Genomic DNA, 22,818 nt, shown 5'->3' on the forward strand with positions numbered 1-22,818 from the left:
CTCTCTCTCCCCCCCCTCCTTTCTGTAGCTGCCGGGCTAGGGCGGGAGCAGCTGGAAACTCTTTCCCAGGCTCAGAAGAAAAAGTGCTCAGGGAGCCTCGGGGCCAGCCTGGGCTGGCTCAGCTGTGGAGGCGGGAGGAAGTTCCCGGCCCTGAGTGCCTTGGGGGCTCCCAGGCTCTGAGGGAAGGCTGGAGCTCCTGGGGAGAGTGCTGCCCTCCGGATCTTCTGCCGAGGCCGGGCCGGTTTCCTAAACTAACTCCCAGACTGCAGGGGAGGGCCGGATCCTCCGGGGGAGCCCAGACGGCGGCTCTGCCAGCCAGCCCCTGTGGTTGGAACTTTCAAAAAGACCAATGTTTCAGCAACTGATTTCTTTTCCAATCCGAACAGCAGGCCTTTCTGTCCCCCTCGCATGACTGTGGCTGTGGCATGCAGCCCCAGCCCGAGGAGAAGCAGGATTCCAGGGCTGGGGCTGCATAACACCCAAACCACTGGTCAATTCCATTAAATAAAATCAAATAAGAAAACACCGTTTTTGGCATCAGGTGGACCCAAAGCTGGTCTCCTGGCGTGGAGATGTTGTGTACCTACTGGGATGGGATGTGCACTGCCGTCTAGAGACCAGAAGTCGGCAGACCATTGGGTCAGAGAATCAGGAGACATGGTTTCTCTTTCCAGCTGGCCATTAATTGGCTGTTCGGTTTGGGGCAGCTTCCTGCCTCACTCTGGGCCTCAGTTTCCTCATAGGTAACAGGAGGTGGAACAGCTACAAAAGCCCGACCAGTTCTGAGCCTCCACATCTCGGTCTCAGATGCAGCCAACCCAGGGGTGGGAGAAACTCAGGGTGCTGAAGAGGCTGTCCCCACTTCCACTGCTCTCTGAAATCCCTCCCCACCCGCTAGCCATGCCAGTGGGGTGCCTTCCAGGCTTCTGTGGGTTTTTCTCTCTGATAAAAATTTCAAAGCTTGCCTCACAGCAGGAGGAAAAAGCCAAAAGCTCCTCAGTCATTCACACTACAGTGTGAATGAAGAAGGTTCCCTAAGACAGAACAAAAGCCTTGCCAGGGTTTGCTAGGCAGAGTTGCAGGTAGCAGCTGGCTTGGTCTGTGAGGAGTTTGGTGAAAGAAGTACAAGGGAGTCAGAAGTTTTCTTCTGGCTCCCCATCTGACTTGCCCAGTAAGAACGAAGGATTCCCTTTACTGATTAGGACACAGTCTTCCCACTTAACCTTCCCAACCACACTGCCACCACTTTCTAGGTGGAGAAACTGAGATCCAGAGAAGCTGTCACATGTCAGTGTCAGAGTCTGTCAGCGGTAGTCTGTCAGATGCCAAGTTTAATGAGCACAAGGTAGCTAATGTCTTTCAGTGTACCTCCTTGGCTTCCCTCTCGGGCCCTGTGAGGGCAGAGAAGCCCATCTCAGCTACCCACTAGAGAGAGAGAGATGGAAGGCAGAATGGGGCCTTGCCTTTCTAGGAGCCTGACTCTCCAAGACAGGACTCCCGCTCAATAGTCCTGGGCGGGCATACCTGTGACTAATACTAGAGTATTCCAGCAAAGGTTTCCACGTTTGAAAAGGAGGCTGCAGACACTGTATATTGGAGACATGGTCATTTCAGAGGGGTCAATTTAGTACTCATGCATGGTTCTTAATACTTTTCATCGACCTTTGTCCTGTTCTTGGCAGGTGACAAGCTCTTGAAAGCCATTCTGATCCTGAATTTCAGCTGATAAGCCATAATCAGAGATCATAATTAGAGGATCACTGGGTTTAAATCAAGACTGTGCAATCTTGACAATGAGAACATTTTCTGGGGGTTTACTCCTATCTGAGGGCATTAGGGTGCCAGGGGACTTAAAAATCCACATCTTAGGGCATCAGCAGTGACTGGGTTCAATCTGTCTTTCCTGGCTACTGATTTGGGGCACAGTCCTTCACAGAGGGACACATGCAGTGCCTGTGGTTTTCACAGGGTGACTTTTCCTCCTGTGGATATGCTAGTGCTGGGTGAAGCTCCCCCACTCCCAGCCCGTTTTCTTGCGACTTCCTACATCTTCCCTTCATTATGATCAATTGTAATGATAGAGATATTTGTGTAATTATTATTTGATGTCTGTCTTCACCACCAATCGGAAGTGCCCTGCCACAGGGATCCTCTGCCTGGCTTCTTGGTTGTCACTCTATGCCCTGCGTCTCCTCTTCATTCCCGAGAGGAGGAGAAAATCTCCTCCTGCCCACTATGAGGTATGGGCAGTCTCACTGTGCAGGGCTGATCCCACTAATTGTTAGGCTGGAGAACGGGTACCCAATTATCCTATGTTGGTCAAGGAATGAGAAGCCTGAATGGTGCGGGAAGGGACAGCTCCTTAGTCCATTCCCCCAAGCCATCCCAGGCCAAGGAGAGAATATGCTAGTTGGATGACTGACCACCAATGGAAATTTCAGATATTTTATTATGAAAGTATTTTCATGAAAACACATCTCTCACACGCATGCTTTCCTTTTCATGATAAGCACCTGCTTCTGACTCCCACCTGTCTATCCCCTTATGTCCGTGGTCCTTATAACCAGCCTTCTCACACTTTTATCCAGTTTTTTACTGCTGTCATCATCTTCCCCATATTTATAAATTACATATAACATCCTCTGGTAATTTCATCTAGCTTCTCTGGATGCTGGTAGTCAGGAAGTCCTTTCTGCTATCTAATCTCAATTCCTCATGCTACAGTCTAGGCCTGTTTCCTCTTGTGTTCCTAGTGTGGTCTGGAAACAGCTAGTCACCATCTCCAAGTCGTGACTTTTCTTATATTTGCAGATGACTCTCTTCTCCTTCTCTACCACCCTTCACCCCACCCTTAAATCTCTCTTAGATCTATTATCTTGCTTCCTTTATTCTGGCCCCATGACTCTTTCTAGTTCCAGGTTTACCTCTTGTTGGCTAAACAAGTCTTGTAGACCTTAGCCTTATCTTGAGGTTCACAAGATTCCCTTGAATCACACTCAGCTTTCAGCTGTCACCTACTTTACGTGTGTGTGTGTGTGTGTGTGTGTGAGTGAGTGTGAGCGCGCGCAGGTGGGTGGCTGGTGCAGAGAGCATCCCTTTCAAATACACCTCCTTGGAGTCTCTGGATCAATCTTCACCCTTTCCTTCAGCTTTCAAGTTCTTTCTCAGCCTAGACAGATATCTAACATATGCAACCCAGAAAATGTAGCCCTGCTAGGGTTCTAGAAGGGGGTGAGGCCTAAAACTCTGTGCCCCAATGCCTCTCCTACCCTTTCACTCCTCCAGATGCACAATGACAAGAGCTCATAACTCAGAAGGAGGCCCACAAAGGGGAAAAGAAAACTCAGATGACCTCCCTTTCTTTCTTCTTTACAGCAAGTAATTTACAAAAACAAACAAACAAACAAACAATTTTCCTCCCCACAGGCTATACCCACTTTATCACCGGTCCCCAGGGCCAGCCAGTACACATTTCCATACTGTCATGAACTATTTTTAGCAAAGGATGACATTAAGCACTAGTTGCCCCCTGGGTTTCAAACTCATCTCCTCATCTCTTTCTCTTGTCAAAATGTCAGCTCTCCCCTTTTGGACCAGCTGGCCACTCAGGCCTGTATATTTCCTAGGGTGTGAACAACTACATGTATGAAACAACTTCAGGGGTTCCTGAGAAAGTTTTCTGTCTAAAATGTCCCCTTTGGCCTGGATCTAATGACTAAAAATTTCAGCATTTGAGATTCATTTCTTTAACTGAAATATCACTTCCTCGGGAGTGTTGTCTGATCCTTTACTATACTCCTGTATAGAAGCTTATTCCCTCCTGGCACTCAGTGAGTTTGTGATTGTACATTCATTAATGTGACTATTTGGTTACTGTCTGTCTCCCCCACCCCACCAACTGTTCCATGATGGTGGTGACCATGCCTTCCTTTTGTGCACTTCCCACTGTCTTCCCAGCACCTAACAGGAAAAGTATGCAAGAAATAGCTGCTGTTGACAAAATCTTTTCATGAACTTACATGTGAATTCTCCACCACACTAGTGGAGGATTTTAAATATGGACGTGGGCACCCAGAACACCAGTTGGGACAGAGGGCCCCAGAAACCCAGAGAGGAGTGCAGACCCTAAGCGACACTCCCTTTCCCCAGGTTTCCTGAGCTGGCTCCACTCTCCTCCTCCCTCCTTCTAGCTCCCCCTCCTTTCCTGTCAGCTTGAGGATCCCCTCCTTCCTCAGCCCTGCCTCAAGGCCTTCATTTCCCGGGCATCTGAGAAAGAAAGGTCTGATCAAGGTCCAAACAAGACCACACATGACATCCTGCAGGGTGCTGGCAACTTTTTTCCAGAGAAACTAGGGACAGTGGAACATATGTATATTTTCATGGCAGTGCCCGGCTGTGGCCCTGGTTCTATTTCCCATCTCAGAAGAACTGCTATAGAAACCCAGGCCAGAGGTGCACAGATGTGAAGGCACCCCACCACCCATCCCAGGGTCCTCTGATGCCTGCCCTTGACTGCACTCCCCAACTCAAGCCTTCTGGTTCCAGTGGAATTTCTTCCCTCAAGAAGAGCTGCATTCCTGTTCCCAGATGCCATGAGGGCCTTCATCTACTTAGAGCTAGTCCAGGTACTCTGAAGAAGAAAGAGTAGCTGGGACAGATACACAAGGGGTGGGGGCAATGAGACTGGGGCATTCTTCTCTAGTTCTAAAGCTCGGTGACTAGGTTCCAAGCCAGAAGAATGGAAATTATTCCTTGCTCTTCCCACCTGGGCCAGCCCCTTTCTGCTCAGGATCTCCACTGAGCACCTTCCCCAGCCCCTCCCAACCGGCCAGCTGCACCGCTTTGCTCCCACCCTGCCAAAGCGAACCCATTCTTGAAGGCCCTGCTGGAAGCTGCTGAGGTAGAGCAGCTTTCTAGTTTGCTTTGGCACTGCCCCAGGGCCTGGGGACCCAGGGGCAATAAGCTCGACACCTTCCTCTCAAGATTGGGCTGGCTCTCCCAGGCCTGCAGTCACTCCAAGGGATGACTTTGCATCCAGATTTTGGTAAGGCTGCTCCAGCCCCACTCCCCACACCCTGGCCTCTGTTGCCTCAGGTCACCTGAGTCCTCTACAACTCAGCAGGGTAGGTATTCAATAAATCCATAGAGAGTACTGGGTAAAAAAAAGCAATCCCTCAGTCAATAAATGATAGCTTGATTAAGGAAGTGCTCGGTCACTCAGTACAAGGCCAATGCAGTGCTGCCATCATGCATTTGTCTGTGCACCTGGGCAGGCGGACTATGTTGCCTTAAAACTGAGCAGGGCTTTTTCTTACACTTTTTCTTTCTTGATTGCAAGTGAATATTAAACTCAAAAGGGGGAATAGAGAGAAGAAAAAAGCAGAAAGCCTGGAAGGGGTCTCAAGAAAGGGAAATTCTATACCTCACCTCCTATCTCACCCCATTTTTACTGGATTCTGGTAATGCACCAGAGGGATTGGCATGCCCAACTGCCCTGACCCATGGTCTTGAGCTTGTCTGAAGATTCATGAGTTTGAACTTTGGATACAAAACATGGCTGCTGATAATTCCCATGTCACCTTTTGGACTTTACTTCCTTGGTTTACTGGAGGAATAGGATGCCCTGAATAAACTCCACTCACTGATTCTTTATAAACTCCAACCCCACCTCTATGCCAAAGAAAGCTCAAAGATTGGGGATTACAACTCCCATCATGCCATGAATCCGCCAAGATGCTGGGAACTAAGGGGGTGCTGAGAACTAAGGGGGGGTTAAGCAGTCATGCTCGGTATAAAAGTTAACACGTGCATTTGTGCGCTCTGGCTTTTCCTGCTTTCAGCTTGCAATGGAGTCTTGGCTCAGATAATGTTGCCAGTAGGACATAATGACCAGTTAATTAGTCTCTCCTTCTCTCAAATATGTTTTATATTCAAGTTGCCAGTTGGACAATACACACCTTCTACATAGCTTCTTATTCATGGAAGAGTGTGCTCTGCCTCTCCTTGACCGTGACCTCTTAAGTAAATTTACTGCACAGATTGTTTTCTTGCCCCAAGATCTGAGGCTGCACCTACATGTACCCCCAGAACATGTTCTATAGTTTCAGATGCTACTCATTCAAGATGCTCCCCCTAACAGTCAAGTATTACCAGCGGAAATCTTTGTAAGAGTAAGTGGCATGGCTGATGGAACCGCAGGGCATACCCAAAATGCAGAGCTTGTAAAGACAGAGGTGGTGGCGAGCAGCAGAACCCTGAGAAGAAAGCAGTACCTTCTGAAGAAGGAGGTCTTGAGGCGAACTGAGCCATTATTGAAAATGTTTCTTCAATCTGGACTCATTTTGCCCTGCTGTTCCCCATACAACATGCCAGTTTTGCCAATAAAGAAATCCCACAATAAATGAGTACTGCTTTATTCAGGATTTGAGAACCATTAATGAAATTGTGCAGAACATACATCCAACTGTGCCAAATCCTTACACCTTATTAATTTTAGCCATACCTAGAGTTCTTGGCTGGTTCTCAGTACTAGACTTGCAGGATGCCTTTTTCTATACTCCAGTAGATGCCTGTGATCAGTTTCTCTTTGCATTTAAATGTAAGGACCATAGTGGAATGGAAGGAAACTCCAATATTGCTATGCTGTGCTTCCACAGGCACTTAAGAACCCCCCCCCAACTATTTTTTTGGAGAAACACTGGCTAGGGATCTCCGAAATATTTAACTAAAATAAAGCACCTTATTACAATATGTGGATGAGTTACTAATTGCCAGCCCAGACTATGAATCTTGTCTAGAGAATACTACTTTGGTTTTGAATAACCTTGTGGATTGTGGCTTGTAAAATGTCACCTCAAAAGGCACAGATATGCAAACAAAAGATGACATACTTGGAGTCTGAGATTAAAACAGGCAAATGAAACCTCATGACTGAGAGAAAATAAGTAATTTCAATCTTCAAAGTCCCTGGCAATTCAAGGCAATTAAACGTGGGGTTTTGGGAATGAATGGCTGGGTTTTGTAGAATTTGGATCCCTAATTTTGGATTAATAGCAAACCCTTATATGAAGCTCTCAAAATCCCAGACTCTGAACCTTTGTCTTGGATTCTGGAATGTCAATGAGCCTTTGATAAAATAAAAGGAAGGTTGACCTCAGCACCAGCCTTAGGACTGCCAGGTCCCAGAAAGCCATTCAGACTCTCTGTGCATGAAAGACAGGGAGTTGGCCTAGGAGTGCTAATCTAGTTGTTAACATTGAAAATGCAGGCCACTGCACATCTATCCAAACAACTGGACCAAGCCACTAAGGGATGGCCTCCATGTATTCATGCTGTGGCTGCCACTTGTGACCTTCTGCATGCGGCAGGTAAATTTACACAGTCCATCACTATGTATGTGCCACATCGGTTTTGACATTGTTAGACAAGAAGGATGGAATCTAGTTGACTGTGGGGCACATGGGAAAATATCATGTAGCCCTATTAGATAATCCTAAGGTGAAGCTGCAAGTTACTGGCTTTCTTAAATCCAGCTACATTGCTTCTAAGCAATGTAGAAAGACCTGAAGATAACTGTTTGGAAACCACTGAAACAGTGTATGCCAACCAACCAGACTTGACTAACCAGCCCCTGCCAGATCCAGAGTGGGAGCTATTTACAGATGGCAGCTGTTTCAGGGAACAAGGCTGCTGATGTGCAGGATCTGCAGTGGTGACACTTCAGAACACCACAGAAGTCAAGGCCCTTCTGTGCTTCAGCACAGAAAGCTGAATTGATAGCCCTGACCCAAGTCCTGGAACTCTTTAAAGGTAAGAGGGCAAATGTATTATTGATTTGAAGTATGCCTTCATGATTCTCTATGCACATGGGGCCATTTGGAAAGAGAGGAGACGTCTTACAGCCAGCAATAACGGCATTAAGCACCCACTAGAAATCCTGGCCTTCGTGAAGGCAGTAGCTTCACCCTCAATCACAGTAGTGATCGACTACTTCGGCCACCAAAGGGACAGATGTGAAGTTGCAAAGGGCAACAGAGAAGCTGACATTGTGATTAGGGCTTCTCTTGCTCTGCTCTCCAGGGCACACTCACGTCTCTCACAAACTTATCTCAGTATGTTCCTGAATTTACTGACTAGATGAGGAAAGGTATAGTGAATGGAAATTTACTAATTTTGCCCCACTTGTAGAATAAACTCACACAGTATGACAGTCCTCCCAGAGGCCCTGGTATATCCAGTACTGAAACATCTGCATGAAGGATCCCACTATGGAGAGATGCCTTACTAGAGTTAGTGTGCCCACATCTGAAGAGCCTTTATCTACACAAAATAGCTCAACAAATCACCCCAGGTTGCCAGATATGTGCCAAGAATGATCCCAAGACTAACTCGAACCCTAAAGATACTTGGGTCCAGTATCAGAGCAAGTGCCCTTTTGAGGACTGGCAAGTAGACTTTACTCATGGCCAGAACCACTAACTTTTTGTGGAAATTGCTGGATGGGTGGAAGCACTCCCCACCAAGACAGAAAAAGCTTCAGAGGATGCTAAACAGCTGTTGAAGGAAATAATTTCTCACTTTGGACTACCCAACTCTATTCAGAGTGATAATGGACTTGCAAATACTGTCTCTGAAGTTATTCAGAAAATAAGCAATGCCTTCAGGTCAAATGGAAGTTATATGCTGCTTGGAGACCACAATCAACTCGACAGCCTGAAAAGATAAACCATACTCTGCAAAGACCTTGGCAACATTATGCCAAGAAACCCATGTACACTGGGATCTGGTATTGTCTTATCCTTTGGATAAGAGTGGCACATCGAAGTGGGCTACAATTAAGCCTCTTTGAAATTGTGTTTGAGAGACCCTTCCAGGCCTCAGTTGTAAATGTCACGCCAGAAATAGAACAAGATTGCAGCAACAAACTATATGTAAAACATATTCAAGAGATTTGGGAAATAACTCATAACTTTTCACCATCTAGGATCTCTATGCTTCCAGATGAACCATTGCATCCCTTCCGACCTGGCGATCGGGTCTTACTCCAGACCTGGCAGAGTGGAGATACCCAAGCTCAGCTGTCAGAGAAGTGGTCTCGTCCATATGGTTTTATTAACCATTCACACTTTAAAATCTGCAGTCATAAAAACCTGGGCAGAATTAAGAAAGCCTCAGAAGTGTTGACCCAAAGGCCAAAACCCATTGGTCTGGCGAATTTGCTGAAGAACCTGAGATATTTGTTCAAGAAAAAGACAAAAACTTAAATGTTACCTTTTCCTCTTTAAGCTACAGCTTCAAGATACCCTAGGATTAACTTCCTGGGAAACTCTGAGATGATCAATGAGGCTGTGGGCCTCCCATAGTAATTGCTACAACTAAACTTTTTTTTTCTTTTCTTTTCAACTCTAAGGTATAGGGAATGGCATATGGAAACATGTGACTTCTGCTGGCAATTCTCCATTGTTTTTAGTAATTTGATTTTGATTCCATAGAGAGAACTTGGTCTTGATTTTGGCTTTTTAACTTTTTTTTTTCAACTTTGATTTTTTGAGAGTTCCCCCCCCCCCAGGGCCTATGAGGAAAACTGCAGTTGCAGAAGCTGTTTCACATGGGATAATAAATGACAACTAAGGGCATGGTCTGTATCTGTATGCTTTATGTCTGTATGTCTTCCCCTTTCTGTTTGATTTGACCACCAGGAAATGTGAAATTGACATAGATGTTGTCTACAGACATTTTGCGCTTAGAAATATAATGGGAACTGGCACAAGGAGTTCTAAAAATCATGGCCTGGGATGCTTTTTGGCTAATGGGAACTAATCTGCAATTAATGGGTTGTTTTGAAACATGTGCCTATCAGTTTGTATTAACTATAACTTTTTCCCTCTTCTATCTGGGTTACTGATGTTGGGTACACAAAGTCTTTTGATGTCAGGTAGAATGGGAATTGGGTAAATGTAAGGTTTTTTGAAAGTTGAAAGACTCCAGTGGTGGGATCAAAATAAAAGGGTATGGTTGACTATCAACTGCTAAGCTTAGCTGCAGTTTTCATAGAAATTAAATGGTTTTCCGGTTTGTTTGTTTTCTAATACTTGTGACAAAACTTTCCAGAAATTTAAATTGAAAAAATATTGGCTGTCTTTTATTTGGTTGATCAGAGGAAATTTTGTGGAGCATCAGGAGAGTCCTGAGACACTCCATAAAATTTCTCACTTTCCTCGTGGGAAAGACATTAGATGCGCTGCACTTACTCAGTATTTATCTGATAAACTGAAACTTACTGGGTGAGCATTGTCACTCAGGAAAAATTTAACTTTGGCATATACAAAAATATTAATACTGATGTTCTAAAAATGTGTATAAAACATTTAAGTGCCTGATATATAAATTGCTTGTCAGTTTTGATTGTTTTTTATAATGTAAGTTATAACGCTGAATAAATTTATTTTGTTCTGTTATCAGATTTTAATTTTGGTTATTTCAATATATGGCATATACAAAAATTGTTTCTGGAGAAATTAATGGGAGAAAGACCTCAACTAATACTAACTGATGGAACTTGAGAGTGCAAATCTCCTACAGTGGACTGAATGGACTACTGGAGTTGAACACAATTTTGCATGAATTTTTGTTTTAAATAATGCTTTTTGCTGTTGTTTTATTTTGACTCAAGTATTTTCTTCTTTTAGCTGACCAGAAACTGCAGCAATGTTTAACTGCCTTTTTACATGCAGAACTAACTCGTGTCTGCATTTTCTCTCTCTCTTACACAATTCTACTATGAAAAATAGTTGTACATATTCTTTATACTCATGGCAATGTGTCTACCTTTGAATAATCTCACTCAGGAATTTTATTTGTCTCTCCTTAAACTAGAGAATTGGAAATATGTATCACTATGTGGCTTTGATTGAAGTTCTTCTGTATGCTGAATTTGAGCTTAACCAAGAAGAGGAGAACCTGCCACACTGCTTGTAGCCTTGGGGCCTCCAGTGAAAATGGGGAAGGTTTTCTCCATTGACAGTCTGGAAAAAACCCAGAGAAAAATCCCTGAGAACCCTGAAAATAGGACATCTTAGATGAAGTCTGGTAAGCCCATGGTCTTGATCCTGGAGCCTGTGCTAACCAGATGCTGAGAACTCACTCTCAACCCTTATGCTGAATTCCAAACAGTCAGTTAAATGCTACTTGGTTATTCTGAGCTTATGCAAAAACAGGTAAAATGGAATGCAATGGAAATAGCTTTGTTTTTCAAAAGCATTTTGCCGAACTATGAGGACTGGGGTGAAGGTGGTGCAAAACGGATTTTAAACATGTAGAACCAGTTTTAAGATACTTCTTGCTTTTTTTTTTTTTTCACTTTCTTAGTTTTCATGTTCTTTCTGATATTGACTGCTATTTTGTTTGACTAATGCCTCCAGATGTTTTTTCCTTTTGGCTTGGACTGATCAACTATTTTCCAGAAATGGAAGACTTTGCCACACTGGCCACCCATGAACAATGCCCGGGAGCCTGTTATTTCTTTTGAAACCCTGAAATCCTAGAAATGATACCTCCTGAGGATGTACCCCAGCTGACCCACACATTTGACCTTCCTCACCATAGAAATGGTAACAAAAAATGAAAGGGGAAAAATGTTGAAGGAACAGTATGTCCTAAATGAACTCCACCCACTGATGTTTTACAGACTCCAAACCCATCTCCATGCCAAAGAGATTTCAGACTACAACTCCCATCATACCGTAAATTGGCCATGATGCTTGACTTCCTGACAGGGGGCTGCTGGAAACTAAAGGTGGAGTTAAGCAGCCATGGTTGCTATAAAACTGAACACTTATGGGCTTGCACACTCTGGCTTTTGTGTTTTCAGCTTGGACCTGCAATCTCAGTTCAACAGTGTTACTGGTAGACTGTATTGACCAATTAATCTTTCCCTGTTCTCCCTTTCCCCATTTCCCTTATAAACATTTTATTAATTTTTCTCTGCTCCTAAGTCTTGTCCTGAGCTCTCAAGCCTGTGGGTGAGGTCTCACACCCAGATCTTCCCATTCTCTTTGAGGCTACCTATAGCACTTTCTTCCTTTTTTTCTCAGACTGGAGTACAATGTCCCCAGCTACCCTCCACCTATAAGCCATTTACCTGCTGGCAACACACAGAGACAGAACAGGCAAAGATAAGGGAAGATAAGAGGGTCTACTGATTTAGTCACAAACTCAAGCTCTTGGAGTATCAAGTCCATGAGGCCATTTTGAGCTGTAGGTCATCAAGTAAGCTTATTAGAGAATATATCATAGAAGCCAGCAACCCCAACTTCACTGTGTGCACCAATGAAGTAGTAGGACTTTGTGAATAGACTAGGAAGAGAACCAAGAATCACTGTGAATTCAGGCCAGCTTGAGGACTTTGAGACTTCATGGGGAATGGGCTGGGACTTTGCTCCTTAAGGTTCTTCCTATAAACAGCCCTTCCACCTTCTGGTAAACCCTTCTGCCTAGGGACTCCAGAACAGTCCCTGAACCTTAATAAGTAGCTATAAAAGAAAAAGATATTTCTGAAATGTGTTTGGGGTCTCCTCCAGATGTCAGGTTGTCTCTAGCAGTGTCCTATCAGGTGAGAGCAGGAGTCCTCTACCCATCTCCCAAATATCCCCAAAATTCATTTAGCCCACAGCAGCTTATTACCTGCTTACATTTGCTGCTGAGTATGGGGACTCAGGACAGAATAACTTTTGCAGCCTAGCATGTGCCCCTGAGCAGAATGGCCTGACACTAGGAAGAGCAGGTTTTCTTTTACAAGTAAAGTATGATGAGTTCTCCTTTTAGACCCTCAGCAGGCTTCTGAATACCTGGCCTGGGGGAAGCCTGCCACTCAGCAAGCAGCAGCTTGAAGCCTTGGTAACCTGACTGTGTTACATAAGGGGACTACAGGAGATATGAGTCAGGGCCCTCAGGCTGGCCTAGGCCCAGTCTAGTCTGGAAGTAAGGCTAAAGGGGAGGTGTGTGTGTGTGTGTGTGTGTGTGTGTGTGTGTGTGTGATTGTGTGTGTGTGTGTGAGAGAGAGAGAGAGAGAGAGAGACAGAGAGAGAGAGAGAGAGAGAAAGAGAGACAGACAGACAGATAGACAGAGACAGAAAAAGGAATGGGAGAGGGAGTAAACCAGGTAACCAGGTAGGGAGTTCCTAAACCACTTTCCTTCTCTCATTTCTCATCCCCCTTTCCTCCTTGGGAATAGCTGGAGCCAATCACCTGCCTAGATAGCTGGAGTGGGAATCTCAACCAGACCCCTAAACTGTGAGCAGCTGCTCTCCATCTCCCCTGATAAGAAGACAAGAGGAAGTGGCTTGAAGGCCTAGGACTATTTCATGAGTAAATTCTTTTTCAAGGAAGGATGGGGAAGGTCCCTGTGGGGTTTTATCCACAGGAAGGGGCCCGATTTCAGGCTGGGCCTATTTGAGGAAAGTGGCTTCCAGGGAAGGGATGCTGACAGCAGGGTCATTGCTGACTGAGGAGCCCCTTCCAGCTCTTACTTTCCCTTGGGCTAGTTGTCTACACCCTGGGAAGCCTCGCGCTGAATACTTACACTTCTTCCAAAAGTGCAACAGCTTCTTTGGGGCTAGAATTTCTAGCTAAAATGTACCAGTGGATATGTCTTCCCAATGGGTAAAAGTCCCTCCTGCCTGGATTAGCCAGCTTTCTACTTTCACAGATGCTTGTCTTGATCCCACTATGACTATTTAGCGAAACTGGATTCAGCATGGTAAGACTGAGGCCTCCAGGAGCCATTTTTCCTGCCCTGATTCCTCATCAAACCTGTTTTGAGAATGGAACCTAGCCTTCTGACCTTCACAGAGCTCCCATTAGCCCTCAGGCGTCTATGGAGAGTCCTCTCTGCCAAAGTGATGGGCCCGCAGTGAGGCCCTCACCCTTGTCCCATTATCGTGGGCGTTGAGTGGGACAGCACAGCATGTCTCAGCCATTATGGCTCGTTTCACCTAAAGGGGAAATTTCATCTTTTCAATGCCTGTGGTCATGGAATGCTCACCCTTGAGTACACTGAGCACAGAGTGCCCCACCAAATCAGCCCAAGCTTCAGTCCCACTCAGCTATTTGGCTTCTGTGTGTCTCAAGAGGCTATTACATGATACCAAGTAATTTGTTATGTAAACCCAGCCAGCCATGGCAGATTATGGCTTTGTAGTTATCTTGAGGGATGCCTTACATAAGAGGTGAAAGTTCAGGTAGGAGCAGAATATGATGAGCAAACAAAGTTCAACGGCACCGCCAGGTGCAGCCACAGCAGACAGATCCTCACAACCAGTCCACAAGGAGGGGGCAGTGATCTGTTGGGTTCCATCACTGGGGGCACCTGGAGACCCTCGCAGCCTTAGCCAGACACCACATCCATTTCCTTCTACCCAGACACCCTGGCCTCCAGGACCTGTGCTGGAAAGATGCCAACACTCTACCTGGAATTGAGAGCTTGTTAGTTTATCTGGAAGCACAAATATAAGCAGGCATATTAACTTTCTCTTCAAGCAGCGAGGGAAAATAAGGTCACCCTAGAAAGAGTTACTTTCTGAGGTGTAGATTCACATGGACCCACTTCTGGCAAACTCAAGGAATAGGTAAAATCCATGCTCTGTTTTGTGACCCTTTTTGTCTTTTTTAAGATTTATTTATGTATGTATACAGAACTAGGGTACAGGCCAGAGGTGCAGGGGCAGTGAGAGGATTCACCAGAAACAGAGTGGGGAGCAGAACAGGCTGACTGACGAAGTACCCTGCAGAAGGGAGCAGCGGGCGGGTCAGGAGAGGTCTGCCGCGCCACATGGGCCACCTCTGGGGCAGGTGGGGATCAAACTCATGTGGAAGTGGCTTTAGCTTCTTAGTGCTGTGCTTCAGCCTGCTGCGCCACCAGGGAGGGCTCTCTGCCACTCTTTTTTTTTAAAGATTTATTTATTTGTGCATACAGAACTGGGGTACAGGCCAGAGGCTCAGGGGCGGTGAGAGGCTTCACCAGAGACAGAGTGGGGAACAGAACAGGCAGACTGATGAAGTACACTGCTGATGGGGAGCAGCAGGCAGGTCAGGAGAGGTCTGCCACACTATGTGGACACCTCCAGGGCAAGCGGGAATCGAACTCATGCGGAAGCAGCTTTAGATTCTCAGTGCTGTGCTTTAACCCGCCGCGCCACCAGGGAGGGCCACTACCACTCTTTTTTTAAGACCAAAACCTTTCACCCAGATTTGCTGCTGCCCAGAGCCCAACACAACAGCATTTTTTTTTTTTATGGACCCTAACCTGTGCATTACCTCCCTTCTCCAAACTTGGCTTTCTCAAGTGGCACCCTCATAGGACACTACCCACTGAGCTGTCTTCCCAAAAAAAGGCCGATAAACAAACCCACACAAAGTAGCCCAAGATGAACGCCACTCTTTGAAGATACTGACCATTAATGACAGAGACGCACTAAAACTAAGTTTTCTGAACTTCATGAAAGCATATCCTGTCCCTCCACAAAACTCCCACTCTCCTTGCTTTGTTAAGCTTCTTAGTTTTCTTTCCACTGCAACCACTAGCACTAACAGTTGACACTGAGAGAGGCTGTCTCCCCCTCCAAACAGGTATTTGTTCATTTCATGACTGTTGCTACATGCATATGGATGGATAATAAAGAGAGGACCCCAAAATTGGGTTGAAAAGTAGGCGCCAGGCAATTCCACTCCTAACCGGAGGCTCCAAAGAATTAAAAGCAAGGACTCCAAAAGATACCTGTATGCCCATGTTCTTAGCAGCATTATTCACAATAGCCCACAGGTGGGCAAAAACCTCAACTGCCATGGACAGAAGAATGACTAAACAAGTATATCCACATAACCGACTATTCTTCAGTCACACAAAGAAATGAGGTACTATTGCATGTGACATCATGGATCAATCTTGAAAACATTGTGGTGTGTGAAGTAAGCCAAACACAAAAAGCTACATATTGTTTGATTCTACTTCCATAAAATATCTCAATAGGCAAATTCAAACAGACACAAAGTAGAATACAGATGACTGGGGCCCGCAGGTGGGCAGAGAATGGGAAGTTACAGTTTAACAGGTACAAGCATTTCTGTTTGGGACGATCACCAGGTTCTGGGAATAGGTTATAGTGAGGATTGTACATTGTGAACATCCTAATAAGACTGAGCTGGACACATTCTAAAATGGCTAAAATAGGAAATTTTATGTTTTACATAGTTTAATTCTCTGTGTGTGCATATATATATAGGTGCACACACACATATATATAATACATGTAACACACACATATACAGTAAGTGTTCATACAGCACTACAGTCATTCACTGGAGAACACAAGCACGTCTAAGCCTCAGCAAAATAAATAAATAAATAAATAAATAAAATTTTTTCTTCTATATCAGGATTTCATGACGGATCCAAACCATGAATGTTAAGTTTGCAAGTGCAATTTGTGTTTTTAACAGGGAATGTGTCTTAATCCAAGAGTGCATATTCTTTATCAGATCACTAGTTACTCAGGAAATAGCTATTTTAAATTACCTTAGGCTAGGGAAGCTTGATACCAAATGCAAAAAAATCACAAAGGCTTAACACATTGAAACCCAAAAGTTTTCTCCAGCAAACAATTCCATCCTCAAAATCAAATGGCAAATAATTGACAAAGGGTTGCAATCTCTAATTCAAGGTTTCTCACAGTGTGGTCCACATACCACTGGAACTATTTAAGAAGAGTTTGAGATGGTTCATCAACAGAAAAATGAAGTGGAGAGCATGAATTTAGGAGCTGCCACAGGCAGACAAGAAAGTAGTCTTGCCTCCTCAAGCCACACATTACCGCCTCAAAAATCAGCACAAGGAATATAAACTTACAAAATCATAAGTTTTCAGACTCACTAAAGAAGCAAGTTATTTTTTAGGTAAAATTTTCTTGGGAATCTGATCTCTACGTGGATATCCTCCCCCAGGCTGGTATGTATCACCTCAACAAGGAAGGTGAGATGAATTAGCACACATAAAGCAATGAGACAGCTTTGTTATTATCATTTTCTGAGCATCTAAATGTGGGATCCACTGGTTGCGAGGTTAGGAGCTTAAAGGTAGACTCTTAGGGATTTTAGAGTTCAGATTCAAGTATCTCAGACCATATTAGGCAGGTGTGCTCAGGCTGATTAAGAAGTTTTTGAATAAAATCGTAGAAGTAACTTTGAAAGACAACAAGATATGGCAAAAGCCCCATTCTAGCTTGCTACATCTTAAGATGAGAGTACTCAGGCCCCTGAAATTTAACCTTCGCAAGTTTTTTTTTTTCCCCATAAGCTACATTTAAATGGGAAATTTGAACTGCCTGTCCAGCATACCCTATCTCCTACCTAAGAGTTCCAGTTTCAGAAGCATATTGCAGTCATAAGGTGGAGTTCCCTAATAATAGTTTTCCGGGTACTCTTCCAGTTTTGAGTATTGAAAATCCTGTGTTCCCAGGATGGTTGGTCATCTTACTGAACAAGGATTTTCACCCTCTGGTTAGTTTCTGGGCTGTTATTGACCTCTGCCTAGCAATTATTTCTTAATGCACAATTCTTTAGTGTCTGACTGATCTCAGGCAGAGTTTTAGCTCTACTGTTCATTGTGAGGCATGGGACAAGTAATTTAATTTTCCCAAACTTCAACTCCCTACATTATAAAATGAACAAGTGTGGTAACCCACTTCATTGGGTTGTTGTAAACATGAAATGACTTTGTGCTGATATAACACTTAGGATATATTATAGACACTCAAAATGAATGTTAGCTATTCATCTATTATAGTTATTAGTTACCAAACACAAGTTTGAAGGAACAGTGTTTAAAACACTTCTCCCCCCCCCTCATATGAAGTTTGGAGGTACCATTTACATTCCAATGAGATGCACCTGCAGGCCCCTCAGTGGTAACTGGTTCCTCTGCTTACACAGCACTGCTCACCAGGACTTCTACCAGGCTCTCAGAGTACTCTACGTGATTAAACACCCCCAATTACATTTAGACCTTAATAAGGAATTTTCAAAACCAAGTTAAATTTGTGAAATCACAAATGAGATGGAAAAGGGCACAAAATGATGTAAAAATAAACTATTATATTTTCAAAATTGTGAAATCTTTACATGGAACCATACCAACAATTACGTAGATGTTTAAAATTCTTTGTTGACCACTGGCTGTCCAACTAGAAGCCAAGTAAAACCTAAACAAGTGTAAAACACAGCCCTGCCTTCAAATTGCTTATATTCTTGTGCCCCAAAGAAACTAAGAGGTAAGCTGGGAGCCAGAGACAGGTCAAATCATACAATCAGGCAGAAATGAAGAATGCCCACCCTTCCACCAAAGAATACAGAAGCCCTGGTACGAGGGGAATGAGCTGCAGAAGGAAAGGCAAGAAGAGTCGCTTCTCCAGGACAAAAGACAGCCTTAACGTAGACAAAATGTAGGGAAAAAAGACACCCAAGCAGGAATTTTAATATCAAATCATGAAGTGAACAGAGGTGAAAATGATGGCATTTGACACAGGTGAAATTGGTGGTGGGAATTCTATGGTGACTACAGCTGAAAGCAAACATTGTACAAAAATGAATAATGATGTAAAATATATATAAATAAATTATATTTAAAAATAGGGATATGAAGGTAATGAAAATGTTCTAGAGTTAGTAACAGTGGCTGCACAACATTGCCATTAGAGTAAGACCACTAAATTGCTGACTTTAAAATGGTTAATATGGTGGTGAATTTTATCTGAATTAGTAAAACAAATGTTGATCAAAATATTCCTCACAAGATGTGATCACTATTTCTGTAAGGTCAAAGTGTGTTTTGATGTATGCTTTGAACCTAAATAAAATCTTGATTTGGTGGAATTAACTCCAAAATAAAGGGTAGCATTTGAAATATTAAATCATTAAATGGAACAGTCGTAAAAATGATGGCTGAGTCATGAAGATGGACACCCTGCACATAAATGAAGGAAGAAAGAGGAACTTTCCACTCCAGGGCAGGCTGTCAAGCTCAGGCATGGGAGAAGTCCCGTGACCAGCAACAATCATCTCCTACTTTACTAATGAGCATGTCATTCTGGGTAAAACCTAAACCCAATTCAGAATCCCGGATCGTGAAGGTCCCAGTTATCAAGGAAAAGGAGAGAAAGCTTTGTCCTGCTGGAACTAGAAGAACCACAGGATCCTGCCACCCTCCAGCCTAACAAAGCTTGCTGGCTCCCTGCTCAGCTATTTTGGATGCTGAGTAGCTATGAGCCCAAGAAGCAGGGTGCTTGGGTCCTCTTTCCAGTAATTCACCCTCCACACCCGACCAGTGCCCTCTGCGCCCCTCACCCCTACTCTGTAGCATTTCCATGGACCCAGGAAGTCTTTCCACTCTGGAAACTCAGACTTGCAAGGGCCTCCCAAGGTGTGGTATGAGGGAGCATTCTGATTGCAGCCTCAGCCTCATACCTTACCTCTCTTCTTTCTCGGCCAAACCTAAGAACCAGAACTGAGGGAGTGCCCCTTCTCACACTTTATCAAGGTCACCTGGGGCAGTGTCTCTTCCAGATGGGAGTGCAAACGCTAGGGCCACTCTTTCCAGGTGTCGCTGCCACCCCTCCCCGCCGCAGCTCGCCTACCAGCGGGATTGTTTGGAGTCTGTTAGGGCTTTAGCTTGGCTGGGCTCTCACTGTCTGGAGTCTGACTGAACACGCTTGTAGTAATCGGTCACTAGAAATGAGGATTCCCTCGGAACCTGTTTTATATGTGGTCTAGTTTCTTTGAGACAATGAAACCATTTGATCCTTAAGGTGAGATAATCGATGAGAAAGGACTTCAATGACTGGAAAATGCCTGAGAAAATCAACTTATTAGAATAACGCAAACAAGGTCTGCAGCCAGGTTGGTCCTCTTTCTGAAAGTCTGGGGCTGAAAGGAAGAGGTGTGATGGTGGGTTTTGCCTTGGGATTAGGGGAAGTAAACCTGGATGGAGCACAAAGTGACAGTAGCTCCTGCCTTCCTTGATTTGCACCTCACCAAAAAGTCATCCATTCATCTGCCACCAGAGCACCAGTGTGGCATGTGTACATGTGGAGGGGAAAAGTCCTCGCAAAATGATAGTGATATAAACAACTACAAACCAATAAAATAAAGAAAAGCCATCCAATTATTCAAATATCCTGTGGTCACACAATTCTTTTCTATTGCCTTGTCTGCTTACAACCTAGAATCTCAGAACTAGAAGGAAATTTAGAGACCAGAGAGGTTAGACATCTGCTCAGGCTCACAGAGTGAAGTAAAGTCATAACTTGAACCACAACGCAAGGCTCCCACTGTGGTGTTTTCTTTCTCTTACATAACCTGCCTGCGTGTTGAGAAAGAATAAAATCCACCCCAGCACATTTACACTCTAGTCCCAATGGCTCTAAGAACACCAACCCCACAGATGGGTTTCCTGAAGTTGCCTCCCCTGTCTCTAAATTGCCTCAAATGTCTCTCAAGACTAGTCCTTACCAGAGTCTGAGACTGGAGGCCAGCAGCCACCTTGGGTCTTCTTACTGTGTCTCTCCCCTGTTCTCTCCCTTTCCCATCCGCAAGATTTCTAGAAAGTCTGACCTGCATTCAACAAGCGCCTGCGATGACAAGGATTCAGCCACCAACCCATCCTAGAATGTTCTCCAGGGCTACTTTTATCCATCATTCAAAATTAAAGGCTGAAATCCAGGAGAAGGTGGGTGTCCTCCCAGTTCAGAGTCTCCAAAATTCTCAAGGTCTCTAACTTTTCTATTTCCCTGCGCTCCCCTACACCAGCAACTACTTAATTTGTCTTGACATTTTGCTTGCTTTCACTGACAGCCAGGGCCCGCTCAGAAATTTGAAAGTCCTGGCACTTTTAACCAGAGTTAGCAATTATTTAGAAATGGGCTTTTGAGATGGTTAGAACCCAGATCCCAGGAGCAGAATCTCCACAGTGGAGATGTATGCATTTGGAGGTGGGGGGTGCTGGGGAGAGACAGACCGCTAGCTATACCTAAACAAAGTGGGGAGTCTGCCCACCATCTCGGGCCCCAGAATCTCCCAAAGAAAGCCCCTGCAAGAACATATCCCCAAACAGGCCCTCTCCGGGCCCTATAAATCTCCAGGCAGCCTCCAGGTCGGGTCCTGGCACCCTGTGAGCCGACCTCCCCACTGCTCCCCGTGAACTTCCTGATCGCCCCTTTTGGCAGACGTGAGGATTCAGGAGAAACAGTGCGGGCCAGTCGCGTGCCTACCCGTGTGCTCGGTCACTCACCTGTGGAAGAAGAGCAGGATGGACAGCATGGTCTGGTCGATGTTTCGATTGCAGATGCCTTCGTTGATCAGGTAGCAGGGGTCCCGCAGCACTGGCTCTAGCGAATCCTGCCGCATTATGCTGTTGAGCTTGTCGGTGTTGAGGTTCTCGAAGACCAGCTTTTCCTGCAGCTGCCGAAAGTTGCTCACGGTCGGGCTGCGGGGGTTGTTGTTCTCCCCGCTGCTGTCGCTCTGGAGCCCGCTCCGGTGGGCCAGGTCCAGGCAGCAGTTGCAGCAGTCGAGGCCGACAGGTGAGCGGCAGTCGCTCTTGGGCTGGGCCATCTTCTCAGGCTCAGGGGCCGCCTGGCCTGCGAGGTCAGGGGCGGCTGGCAGGTGCGCGCCAGCCGGGCCGGCCTGAGGGGACTCCAGGGTGTCTAAGCTGTGGGCAGAAGAGTTGGAAATTTAGCGCCTAAAGCCAGCCACCCTCGGCTCGGCCCCCTTCTGGCGGCGCTGCTCGGGGTGCGAATAGAAACAGCTGGACAAACAGCTCGGAGCGGATCCTTCGGGCTCACTTCCTCCGCTTCCTCCTCCCCCTCCTCTAGAGGCTTGGGGCCGCCCCCCACCCCCACCCCCACACTCCCCGAGGTGCCACGGGCGGCCCAGCGCAGCCCCAAGTTTCCTAAGTGGGAGCGAGGCTGAGGCGGACCTGTGGCTGCAGGAAGGGCGGGCGGCGGGGCAGAAGGAGAGCCGGGCGCGCCCTCGCTCCCTCCCTCCTTCGCTCCCTCCCTCTCGGCTCGCGGGCGCTCCCGCTCTCGGGCTCCCCGGGGCTGTGCCGGCCGTGCGGTGGCCGGAGCCGAGACTGAGCGAGCCGTACGCCCCGGAGTCAGCACGGGGCTGTGACAGCATGTAAATTACCCTGGAGGGGCCGGCGGAGAACGCTCCTGCGACGCGTCCCTGGCGGCTGCTGGCCCGAGAGCAGACTCGGTCCTGCCCCCAACCCCCCCGTCCTCCCCGCCCCCGTAGCGCCCTTGCCCCCACACGTCTCGCACCCTTGCCCGCGCTCTCTGGAGCCGGGTCCGGCTCGCACTCCCTCCGCGCGCTCGGCGCCTGGGCTCCGGCTCTCTCGCGGCTCGCGGCGCATCCTCCCCTAAAAATCTCCACGCAGACGGCCCGGGCAGCCGCGCCACCCTGGGCTCGAGCTCGGCGGGAGGCCAAATCTTCCTCGTCCCGCCGCGGTTGGGTCCCCCTGCAGGAGAGACGCCGCCCCTCGAGAGCGCGACTTCTTAAAGCTTTACACCTCCGCCCGCCACGGTTTTTCTGGGGGGCGCTACGAGAACTGTTGCCCCTGTAGAAAGTTCCAGAGTGCCGGGCACACATCAGAAGTACCCAGTGAAGATCTTGAAACAAAACTCACAGAAACACTCTCAAAGTCTCCTCAGTTTTTGGCCCTTTCCTGTTCACTTCACGGATCTTCCCCTTTCCCCCGCAACACGTTCTCAGAGCCCC

General features: G+C 46.1%; 1 protein-coding gene across 2 annotated transcripts in view; it reads right to left on the reverse strand.

Annotated features, from left to right (window-relative positions):
- TSC22D3 (TSC22 domain family, member 3) overlaps positions 1-22,457 on the reverse strand; it is a 65,699-nt gene extending 43,242 nt beyond the window's left edge. Inside the window, exons 1-2 of one of the 2 annotated variants that reach the window (XM_004685687.2) lie at positions 22,019-22,175; positions 21,335-21,751 (exon numbers count right to left, since the gene is read on the reverse strand). In XM_004685687.2, the coding sequence (XP_004685744.1) occupies positions 21,335-21,654 (320 nt within the window). In that variant the 5' untranslated portion in view covers positions 21,655-21,751; positions 22,019-22,175. Of the gene's footprint in view, positions 1-21,334; positions 21,752-22,018; positions 22,176-22,361 lie in introns of those variants that run through there. The other variant, XM_012727205.1, reaches the window with a different exon arrangement.
- Positions 22,458-22,818: the final 361 nt, after the last annotated feature.

This window comes from Condylura cristata, unplaced genomic scaffold (genome assembly GCF_000260355.1).
Source record: "Condylura cristata isolate star-nosed mole 26May11 unplaced genomic scaffold, ConCri1.0 scaffold00019, whole genome shotgun sequence".
NCBI classification, from domain to species: Eukaryota; Metazoa; Chordata; class Mammalia; order Eulipotyphla; family Talpidae; genus Condylura; species Condylura cristata.